The sequence below is a fragment of the Ceratina calcarata genome, unplaced genomic scaffold (assembly GCF_001652005.2).
Source record: "Ceratina calcarata isolate Rehan_Ccalc_2016 unplaced genomic scaffold, ASM165200v1 scaffold507, whole genome shotgun sequence".
In the NCBI taxonomy this organism is placed as follows: domain Eukaryota; kingdom Metazoa; phylum Arthropoda; class Insecta; order Hymenoptera; family Apidae; genus Ceratina; species Ceratina calcarata.
In genome coordinates, this window is record NW_017175202.1 from 42,140 (window position 1) to 54,571 (window position 12,432).

Below are 12,432 nucleotides of genomic sequence, written 5' to 3' on the forward strand. Positions count from 1 at the left end.
TAAAAAAAGTAAAATTCTCATATAAATAAAATAGAATATACAGGGTGTCCCAGAAAAAGTATTAGAGCCGAAGAGAGGTGATTCTGTAGATGTTTCTGAGCAAGAATTTCCTTTGGAAAAATGCAAAGTGAGGGATGGTTTTTTAATTATTAACACAAAACACTGACCAATGAGAGCACGTGTAGAGCTCATGCAGTCTTGGATGCGTTAACTCTCTTTTGAAATATCTTGGCAAATTCAGCGTTAGAATGTACTTACATCTTTAGCTGAATTTCGATACTCTTACTTTCTTATATTCTATCTGTCTTCGACTAATTTATATTTAAATAATATGAAAGACAATATTATAAAGTCCTACACAAACATGGAAGACGGAGCAGTCAGCTCATAAGTAGTTAATACGTACTACGTCAAGTCTGATCAGAACGGTCTCATTGTACTGTCCGCGTTTTAAAGAATTCTCCTCAACTCGCTCTCTGTTTTCTCAGACGTCTCCTGGCACCGGTGTTCAAGCATCACCACGAGAGTAATTGAAAAGCAGAATTTTTTTGTACGGTTTCGCAATTTCATAACCACTTTCGTATTTGCGATGAAGTGGGGCTTTTTAATTTTCTACTCATTTTTCGAAGCCGTGCCCGAAAAGAGCGGACGTGAAATCATATTCCTTTCAATTAACAGAAACACTAGTCGACCTTCCATTACGATTACATCGCTGCACGAATAAAGTTTGACCAAAATTTTTATTGTTACAATATAACAGTAATTTTGTCTGCGAAGCCTGGCATTGTTGATGAAACCTCACGCTGTGATACTTTACAAAGCATTAAACGGCTGCCTCTGACAAAAAGCTAGTATAACAGATTCGGACGAGCGTGAGCGTGAAAAAGTCAGTTTGAAAGCGCGGCTAAAATGGTACTCGCAGCGATGGGTGACAATTGCCGTTGCCAAACATAGGGATTAAATAATCGCGGCAAAGCGATGATAAAAAGAACGCGGACAAAGCTCGCCTTAGTTGGTGAACGATTGTGTTGTACAACGTTTCGGTTATCGTCGTTGAGTAGTCGGCTTAGGAGCATTGAGCAGGTCACGTGTCGGCTCGTGTCCACCGGATGTCACGGTTTTGTCGCATTTAACGCCTCTTCTCCGGAGCATTCACTCCGTGGTAAAAGCCATGGGCGTTTCCCTTTTCCGCCCAAATGATCGAACGACTGGTTCAAGTTCGTACCATGAGAAATATTCCGATCACCGATTCACCTGACAACTGAATTGGGACATGAAAACAAGCAAATTGTTTCTTTCAACGTATCCTAATTTTAATTCACTAATTAAATCCAGTTAAAATGATGATATAAAAAATTTTAAAATAACTTCTAATACAATTGTAACAGTTATTAAATTATTCAATTGCTTTTAATCGAACGCACTGAAAAATAATCTAACGATATAACTGAAGGAACTAAGTGCAAGAAACAAATTATTATCGCCTTAGAAAAAAAAAAGGTGAAATCAGTTTAAGTATGCAAGATTTTAAACTATTAGAAGAAATGGGAAACGAGGAAATATAGAAGGAACGAGGGCATTAGTTGATCTATTTACGGAAAAACGGATCTTCACGGACGATTACGCGGTGGAAGCATGGGAACTGGGGCTACGGGACGTCCCGGACGTCCCATAAATCTACCTGTAATTTGCAATGCATGCCATGGACACTCGCGAGGCATTCCTCTCTCCCTGGAAACGAACCGGTGCTCGTTGTCGCTCGCATTCGCCATGCGCGTAGGTGTGGCAAACGGCAAGTATTGTACCGCGGAATCGTTTTTGTGTCGACAATAGTCAACGACAAAACCGCGAATCGGTGACCGTGATGGATCACCCGTTCCACTATTATACGGTAGCAATGCACTGGTTACGAATTAGCTAAATCCGTCCTTAATGATCCTGATTACTCATTGTTGAATAATTTCTCTAATTAATTGATCATCCTCAATTCGTTCCTTTGTGCTCAGAAATACGCGATGAAAAGGTCCATTACTAAATGCTCAAACAATGGACTCTGTAATTTCATTTCTAAAATATTCGGTTTTTTTAATTGTTCGAATTTGATTAACGAAATGTATTATTTTTTTTAACGATTTTATTTATTGCTTGGGATACTGAACAATATGAACCTTGTTAGAATTATTCTTAAGATATTTGTGATACGATATCGCGATCCCATGTCCGTTTTTTAATTTCACTCGGCCACAATTGAAGACTACAGGGAATAGTAGTCGTGTATCTAGATAGATATACTTAGGAATACATTTGGTTTCTATTCATGCACAAATGAAGCCCCGTTCCGTGAGCTTTTCATATTTTTCTCGAAGTGAATTTGTCGAGCTTCCATTCATTGTTACGGTAATAATAATCCAAAGCGGATTTCGTGAATGGCCGTTGAATGATACGACTACTGTTGATTGATACGAACGTCGTCGTGATGCCAATTACTTAATCCACGTTCAAGTTCGATTACTCGAGACATGAAATTAAATATCGTGCAGAATACAAAAGAGGTTTTAATACTTTCTATCATTTAATTGGAAATAATTTACAAAACGTTTGAATTTCTTCCAGTTTAATGTTACACTTATAATAATAAACTATGAAGCATCGTTTGTAATTGAACCTGAAAGAATTCATGATAAAATGACGTAAATGATATCCCGGCGACAAGTCGGAAGTCAACGCGACGCTTGGAAATCTGTGAAAGAAGAAAAACATATCGTCCCCTAATAGCCCTCATTGACGAGAGCAGTGGAGACAAGCCGGGGGTGGACTCTCCTGTTTTCATTTCAATTTCTACCCCTTGGTGACTCGGGGTCCCTTTTCGAAGCCAGATGGCGAACGTTCTCCCGCTATCTTTCTCTCTCTCTCTCTCTCTTTGCCCACACAACTTCAGAATTTCTCTTCAAACGCGTATAGCACGCGTAGGCTCGTTGAGCGACGGTAGGTGGAGAGATCGAAATGATTGAACATGTCAATGTTTGGCTTGGCTTATACCGGCGTGCCTGTAACGTGGTTAACGAATCGGTTTACTTTCCTACGGCTTAGATCGCTTTTCCTCGCTCCATTCGTCTGAGGACACGATTTAAGTGCTTACGTGGATTTCCGCGAGCTCTATTCAATTTTAAATACAGAGTAATTAGTTAAAATTAGTAGAAAAGAGATGTACAGTTTGGGACAATGATTCTTGGCTAGTTCCGGCTTGTATTAATTTCCCCTAGGGAGGACAAGATTAGAAAACCGTAATTAATCTATATCTTTTTCTTTAATGTTTTATCTGGCGTTGATGTTACTAGATTTTGACATAATTTTGACGCTTCAAAATGAAAACAATTTTAATGGAAAAATTACATATGACCTTATATTTGTATGAAATTGCAAGACAGCTAGTGTGTTTCTTTGTGAAATGTTTAGACTGCAAATTGTTTGCATTTATAGAAAAATGGTATGCACAGAAAGTATAAAAAATTCATTTAATGCCCAAGGACACAAAGATATGAAAAGTAGTATATTATGACTTCCGGACTGCAAAAGAAATTTCTATTTAGATTTCATTTCTTACATTGACATTACAAGTAGTTTATTTTGTATAAAAATCTACAGTCTGGTAATGTTTTTCAAAGGAGGGAATGGCAAATGAATATAAAAAACAGAAGATTTGTATAAAATTTAAATAAGGAATATTCATGACATTCCATTTGTCTTTTGTCATAATCTTTATTGATCGATATAATACATTATAGCTTGACAATGATTAATAATAATTACCAAGCTTGGTGCTTCTAACACTTTTATAAAACAATTTATGTCACAGAAATTACATCGCTTTAGTACACGGAGAGAGTACAATTCGGAAATACAAAAACATGAAGTATGAAATTGTCCATTTGAATATTATGCCCGTAGCGGTCAAGCCCCGCAAATATAAAATCCCGCAAGGAATCAACCGGGGAGTGATACAATACGACGAGGCCTCGCGCAGCAGGAACCAGCCGGAGGAATCAAACTTTCGGGCAATTCAATTATCAAGCTTGTGGCCACCGCGGCGGGCGTCGATAGGGCGCGGTATACAGTTGAAGTGTTTAAATTTAGACGAATGAAATAATAAGATCAAACGGTAAATATCCCCGATGAAAGGCAGCGCATGCAAACAAAACTTTTCAGGCGAGGAGGGGTGTGCTCGAGCGCGTCGCTTCTGAAAATACATATCGCGATCCTCCAGGGGGATCCCCTGCCGCGGTGCTTCGTATCGATTGTGTGCGCGGGTACGCGTATACACAGCACCGCCCGGAGAGTTTTGGTAAACAGTTATGCGACACGCGAATTAATATCGGACTGGTTAATTAAAAGAAATAGCCGAAACCCGTGCCCGTTGCTGATTTTTTGTCATCCTCGTTAGCACCAGTTTCATTCAGACTGAGTTTTTCATTCCCCGAACGAACATTTCTCTTTTTCCTCTAATAACACCACCTATGAAACGAGAATCTTGGAAAAATTAGTATACAAAATTCTAAAAGCTTAGAAGAATTCAATAAACAGGCAATGTTTGTAAATGATAAAAATCGAGATTACGTTGATTACGTATGTTAATATTTTTTATTTGTGAAACCTTGAAATCTTGTGGTTTTTATTTTTAACAGCCTGTAAATTTTATTCGGTCTGTCGAGTCTGCTAATTAAGAGCAGTAGATGGAAGCCCTTCGCGTTGCCAATTTTGTATTGCAATTAATAAAGTATTACTTCAGTCATATAGGGAAACATGTGGGAGAACAAATTTATGAATAATGGTTACCATTTTGCATAAAATATTGGGACGAATGATTGTGCTGGTTAATTGGAACGAGCGTTGAGTATTATTGTTATCTACAGGGGAACACGTTTCATACGTATGTTATGCCGATTAAGGGATATGAAAATAACGCATCCTTTTGTTCCATGAATTTTAGGGATATGAGACATACATGTAATAGTGCTTTCCTGCGTTTTTCATTGAAACTGGCATTTTTAGGTGAATGAAATAGCGAATCACGGTGATATGTTACTTCGTATGATGAGCTGTTTAGAGAAACGATTTTGAATTACGTAGATTCTAGAAATATTTAAAATATACAACATTGGATTGGTCAGTAACATGAGTTCTCTCGTAATCACAGCTTCGAGCTGACGTATTATTTAATATGATGTGGCCGGAAAGATAAGAACTAGTAAAACTTCTGAAGGTAGAGAATAGGAGGTGCAAAGGTGCACTTATTATATCTGTGCACTGATAACTATTTCTCAGATAATTTTGTATCAGCAGTTTTATCACCTTCTTACTATTTACAAATGTACATTATTTCAAGTCCTGATAAAATCGTGCGGATAATTTCGAGGAAGAGCTGAAATCTTTCGAAGAATGATATCGCTATTTCAATTACATTTAGCAATACCTGTTAAAGAAAACATAATAATAATAATTAAAAGGCAATCTTGACAAGAATTTGTCTGACTAAAGTGAAGAAGATGAGTGTTACGATTGAGTTCACAATTAAAAAGGGAATGAAAGATCGACAAGATTATCTCGTTGGGGCTCGAGCAGCCGCCGAAAGAAAATCACGCGGTAAGATTTCGGCAGGCTCGAAGCAGAAGCCACCGAGGCCGGAGGAGTTGAAAGTCATCCCGTTAATTACGGGGATCGTTCTAACAAATCATCACGGGGCCAACCGCAAACCCCATAATTGCAGGCCTTATGGTTTCACCCGTGGCACGGCCGCGCTTCCGCAGCTGACCATCGTCGTGCATACGTGGTAGTACCGCCGCTATCTGCCTGGCTGCCTACTACGAAGTCTATAACGGGAACGCAATATCCCGGAACACCCGTGGACTATGGAAGCCATAATGTAGAGCAGAGCCCACCGTGTCCATGAACGGAGTGATTCACCGAAACGATCGCGCGACAGATGCACGATCTGGAAGATAGCCGGTGGATATAACGTTTAACGTTCGGAAGTAGCCCGATAACTTCTCGAAGCCTGCGCGGGATTTTCGCCCTGTTTTTGTTTCCAGCCCCTTCGCCTTCTTCCTCCGAGAAGAGTGGATAGTCAAAAGGATTCACCCTGTACACGTTCCGATATCGTACACATCTGTCGTAACTAGAAATACAAAAATTCCTAAGTCTGAGCATTTCGATCTTTCAGTTACGTAGAAACAATCTGATAAAAATGTCAAATTTTCAAGAATGGTTAAATGTCCTAATTTCAAGTTCTACTAACTGACCTCGGATTGAAATTGATGAAAAAAAATACAGTGACTAATTTGCGAATTCATTTCCAAGTAATGATACATTAATGAGTTTGTGAAGTGAGTGAAGTGTTGGATTTTATGCATTTATAAAAAAAAGTGAATGTACACAAACTACTGTAAACGTTGCATGTAATGTATAAAAATGCAGGAATTATTAAAAGATTGTTTAAAAAATGTGTTTTAAATATTGCAATATTTGATTTCCTATGAGTTTCTTTTATCATTTAAATATTACAATCATTTATACATAAATACTTCATTTTGCATAAAAATTGTCTATCAATGAATCAACCCAGTTGACGCACATAAGTGAATTTCTGATGTTTATAAAATGAACGAATTTTAGTCTGATCGCTCGTTTCCTTCGAACGGTTCCCTTGATCATCGAGTACAAAATTTCGCGGCATTATTCCCGGTACGGCGGTACGCGCGAACAATGAGAGTCACCCCCTCGAAAGGGCAATAAGAGAAACGGGGAAGAATGGCGGTGAGACAGACGCGGAACGGGCGAGCGCGTTTAGATAGTCACGGCTGCTCGCGTCGATGCTAGAAAAGCGAGCCGAGCCGAGATGGAGGAGCAGGAGGACGAGAGGCGGAAGGGGGGGTATCTCGTCTCGCACAAAACGCGGTGCCTACGTATCCGCGTCCTGAAAATAAGGGAATCACGCATAATCGGACGTGACAAGTGACGTTCTCGTCGGGTACTGTAAGTCAGCCCCCATCGTCGAAGCGTCAGGACGCCACCGAGAGACAGAAATGGGGAAGAAGAGGGAACGCTACGCTTTTTCCCTCTCTATCCCCTGTGGCTCGTATTCACGGTACACCCACGCACAATGACTGCCCCTAATAGGTACACGCAGCCCTTGATTAGAATCTAGGAGACGAGAGATGCCGGCGACTTTTGTGCGAGCCTACAAATGTATGTTTGCTCGGCCGGGCTCGATGCATCGGGACTGCTGTTTTGTCCCGGAAATATCGACGGGAAGTGTTTGAGGAGAAACGAATACGCGTGGTAGAGCGAGGAAAAGGAGGAATCGCAGTCGGTCTTGAAAGATAAAAACTGCTGAAATCCCCAAATCTGCAACGATGCGTTCCGTTTTGTTTGAATTACAGAATTTACGAAATTTGTTTATTTTATTTTGATGATGTGCATTGAGAGGCCAATAACGTTTTTATTTTAAATCATCGTTCGGTTGTTTATCGAAAATTAATTGCTCCTGTTGAATTATTCGATGAAGTCCCGATGCAATGTTTTCGTACAAACATGGCATCCAGTCATGAACTGTCGATTAAATTGTTTGTCTTAAAAGTTGAAAGTAGCATCCTCGTATTTTATGACGAACAACTGTCATCTTTATTATATGAAGAAATATACGTGAATCGCGTGACTTAGCTTATATAAAACGAAGAGAAAAACTTGATAATTTCAACCTTCGAATTTGCTACATGTATATCTGATTTGTCCATGCAAATTACGCAGCACGTGCGAAGTAAATATGTGTACTCTTCCTCGTGCAAGAATTAAGTCACGCGATATGCCTGCGCGTCCCTGTTTATTTATGCATCGTGTTAAGGAACGGCATTATGTGTAGATTGATCGCGAGCCATCTGATAACAGCGTTACACTTTTGGCACTCACGTGTAATTATAATAATGAATCGTAATTCATGATTTATGACGCGTTCCTGAGTGGCTGACGTGCGTCACGCACGTTGAAAGTGCAAAAGAAACCTTGTTGAACGTATGACCTAAATGCAATACGTACTTAAATTACTATCTTTTTAATAAAAAAAAATATGATATCTAATATCATATCTAAGAAATTATTAAAATATTTTGAGAATTACGTAGATTCTAGAAATATTTAAAATATACAACATTGGATTGGTCAGTAACATGAGTTCTCTCGTAATCACAGCTTCGAGCTGACGTATTATTTAATATGATGTGGCCGGAAAGATAAGAACTAGTAAAACTTCTGAAGGTAGAGAATAGGAGGTGCAAAGGTGCACTTATTATATCTGTGCACTGATAACTATTTCTCAGATAATTTTGTATCAGCAGTTTTATCACCTTCTTACTATTTACAAATGTACATTATTTCAAGTCCTGATAAAATCGTGCGGATAATTTCGAGGAAGAGCTGAAATCTTTCGAAGAATGATATCGCTATTTCAATTACATTTAGCAATACCTGTTAAAGAAAACATAATAATAATAATTAAAAGGCAATCTTGACAAGAATTTGTCTGACTAAAGTGAAGAAGATGAGTGTTACGATTGAGTTCACAATTAAAAAGGGAATGAAAGATCGACAAGATTATCTCGTTGGGGCTCGAGCAGCCGCCGAAAGAAAATCACGCGGTAAGATTTCGGCAGGCTCGAAGCAGAAGCCACCGAGGCCGGAGGAGTTGAAAGTCATCCCGTTAATTACGGGGATCGTTCTAACAAATCATCACGGGGCCAACCGCAAACCCCATAATTGCAGGCCTTATGGTTTCACCCGTGGCACGGCCGCGCTTCCGCAGCTGACCATCGTCGTGCATACGTGGTAGTACCGCCGCTATCTGCCTGGCTGCCTACTACGAAGTCTATAACGGGAACGCAATATCCCGGAACACCCGTGGACTATGGAAGCCATAATGTAGAGCAGAGCCCACCGTGTCCATGAACGGAGTGATTCACCGAAACGATCGCGCGACAGATGCACGATCTGGAAGATAGCCGGTGGATATAACGTTTAACGTTCGGAAGTAGCCCGATAACTTCTCGAAGCCTGCGCGGGATTTTCGCCCTGTTTTTGTTTCCAGCCCCTTCGCCTTCTTCCTCCGAGAAGAGTGGATAGTCAAAAGGATTCACCCTGTACACGTTCCGATATCGTACACATCTGTCGTAACTAGAAATACAAAAATTCCTAAGTCTGAGCATTTCGATCTTTCAGTTACGTAGAAACAATCTGATAAAAATGTCAAATTTTCAAGAATGGTTAAATGTCCTAATTTCAAGTTCTACTAACTGACCTCGGATTGAAATTGATGAAAAAAAATACAGTGACTAATTTGCGAATTCATTTCCAAGTAATGATACATTAATGAGTTTGTGAAGTGAGTGAAGTGTTGGATTTTATGCATTTATAAAAAAAAGTGAATGTACACAAACTACTGTAAACGTTGCATGTAATGTATAAAAATGCAGGAATTATTAAAAGCTTGTTTAAAAAATGTGTTTTAAATATTGCAATATTTGATTTCCTATGAGTTTCTTTTATCATTTAAATATTAATAGATTTTTATGCAATATAAGCGGCTTAAGGTAGTCAATTAATAAAGTGCATTTCAAATTGCAATTTCCCTTATCATTTCCTTTATACGCATTCGCCTTTTATATTTTGTATACTTTTATGTATCAACGTTTATACTTCCAGTACATTCAATTATTTCAATGCATAAAATCCGCAGTGATGGTTTTTAAAAAGGAACAAGCAACAAAAACGAAAGACTAAAAAATTGTTCCCAGGACATTATAAATATACGTAGCTAACTTAATAATAATTTGCCAAAATTCATTGAAAAGTTCCACGGGTATCGTAGATAATGATCTTCCCTCCTATTTTTCAAATCAATTTCGAATCTGTCCCGCGACCACAAGCCCAGTGCGATTGCAGAATTGGCACGGGCTTCTTGATCGTGGGATTCCATATCCCCGGGGATCGAAGGGAATGATCTGGATTTCATCCGACTGCGGAACGTCCCTCGGGAAAACTTGGACGTTCCCTTAATTACTGCGTTTTACCCGTCGGTAGAATAATTAAGACCAACAGGGTCATCCCGGCGATGCGATTATCGCCGGTAGCCGAGAAATTCTGTGATTAAAGTTTATGCACGGGACGCGGGAAAGGGTTTAATTCGTTCGCGTTTTTATACCGTTCCCGAGAATCTCGAGGAAATCGAGAATGTTTGACCTTCCGCTGATGAAACCGAGAATCGTAAAAAGGGCTCGTTGCGGTGCGGAAAATTTCATCTTTAAGACAATGGAATTCGGATTTATTATTGTCGAATATTATCACTGGAATAATGAAACTTAAGTGCACGTGTGAATAAAATATTCCTTTGTGTACGTAAAGTGAAAAAAAAAATCGATATCTGTTTGAATATCGTGTGTGAGAGATGAAAGAAGATCGATGACGGCGAAGCGACCTCGCGGCCATTTTAATCAAATTTATTACATTTACAATTATTTTAATGAAAGCGCCGACGTCGATGACAGTTTAATAAACCAAGAGCTTTTGGAATGGCAATTACAATCAACCAGCAAGCTTCGATCCTTCTGTAGACAGCATTTTTTACATTACATACAATATATTTAACGTGAAAGTTAATTAATGCAAGTGATTATACAAAACGAAAGAGAACATCGTGACGAAGAATTTCACCATTTTACGTAACGTATCATGTTCTGGAAACATTAATTATCGTACTTCAAATTATCAATATCAATTAACTGGACAAAGTTTGAAATTCATAAAATATACTAAACAATGACGTTATTTGCAAATATAATATTAAATTTATTACAATAAAAATTATGGAGCCATACTAGTTTTTACAATGTAATTGTAAAAGGGATTGTCACTTTCTATTTGATCGAACGTCTCCACTTCAGAAATTTAACAATACAATAGCAATCACGTTAAAATCACCTGCTGGTGATCCGTATGCGCAACCTGTTCGATATCTTTCTCAAACGTTATCGATTGCAAGCCATCAATGAAGACAATTATCCAGTCACGTGCCGATTCGAGTGCTTACGTCCGAAGAGAGCCGGAGGGGAGAAAAGTAGAGATAGAGCAGGTCCTTTTGGTCCTTTGAAGATCCTTCGACATTGATAAATGTCGCGCACGTGACGCCGGTCATTCTGTTCCTCGCTCGCCGTCGTTCGACGTTCATGGATTTTTTATGAAGATTTTTAACGCGTGTTCCTTCCCTCTATACCATTATTTTCTTATTTACAGATTCATACTGTCAATTGGCATAATGTAATAGCAAAACTGATTTAATTAAATTCGCAGTGAGAAAATTTAATGTGATCGATGACGTTCGTTCGATTTTGGGATACAATTCATTAAGGCAACAATTGATATTTTGCGATATTTACTTTCCAAATTTGTATATTTATAGAATGAGATTTGCGAAAGTGATTACGCCTTCGGTGAAAGATTTTATCAAATCGTATATAAACTTTACGCGTGCTCGATACGTGACTTCGATTCTAATCTGTGGATAATGATACAAATCAGGCCAAATGTTTGTATCCAATTACTATGAAGTATACGTGTCCTGATAAAGTACATTCAACTGGTAGTAGCATAGTAAGTGAGACTTGCATTCCCATGTAAGTTTCAATAAATTATTCTATTGGTTCTACTTATATGTATTATATTTTATTTATATTATATATTATTTTCCTGAGAAAATGATTTAATTGTAATTATCCCTTTCACACTGAATACAATTAATTTCAAATTACATAATAAAATAACGAGTTTACATTATCTGTTTCCAAATCGTATCTTAAATAAAAATTCCATATCATATCTTATACATATGTATAAATGACAGTGTGAATTCGTAATATCGCAGATCAGTTAAACTTCGATCGGTAAATCGACGCGCATTCCAAACATGAATGCGGAGTGGGAACTCGACTAATGTCAACGCTCGTAAAGCCAGGAACGCATCCTTGGAGCAGCGCAGGATCAGGACGATTCGTCCGACAGTACGTAGGCGGCATAGTCCTGTGCCTCCCTGATTTCCCAGGGGATTCGCCGCCGCTTCGTTTCCACTGTTCTACGCTCCACACCCTCAAGCGAATCCTCTTCCCATACGTACTCCCTCCCGTAGAAACCGTGAAACTCGCTGTTGCACGGACCTGATGATTACCATACCGTACGATTGGTAACTTTATCGTAGAAAAATGTTCGCCCTCGATATTCGGATGGACTGACGTGATGTGTAACTAGCGATTCTGTACGAATACGAAATCAAATTGGTTTTTAACTCTGATCTGCAGTGTAGATTTTTTATAGTAATAGTAACCGTTTTTTTTTATG

The 12,432-nt window shown here is 38.7% G+C and overlaps 1 protein-coding gene across 1 annotated transcript in view; it reads left to right on the plus strand.

Moving 5' to 3' along the window:
• The window catches only part of LOC108628168 (actin cytoskeleton-regulatory complex protein pan1-like), a 29,351-nt gene extending 17,324 nt beyond the window's left edge, over window positions 1-12,027 (plus strand). Inside the window, exon 3 of the mRNA XM_018029922.2 lies at window positions 11,963-12,027. Within this exon, the coding sequence (XP_017885411.2) occupies window positions 11,963-11,985 (23 nt within the window). The 3' untranslated portion in view covers window positions 11,986-12,027. The remainder of the gene's footprint in view (window positions 1-11,962) is intronic.
• The last annotated feature ends 405 nt before the right edge of the window (window positions 12,028-12,432 follow it).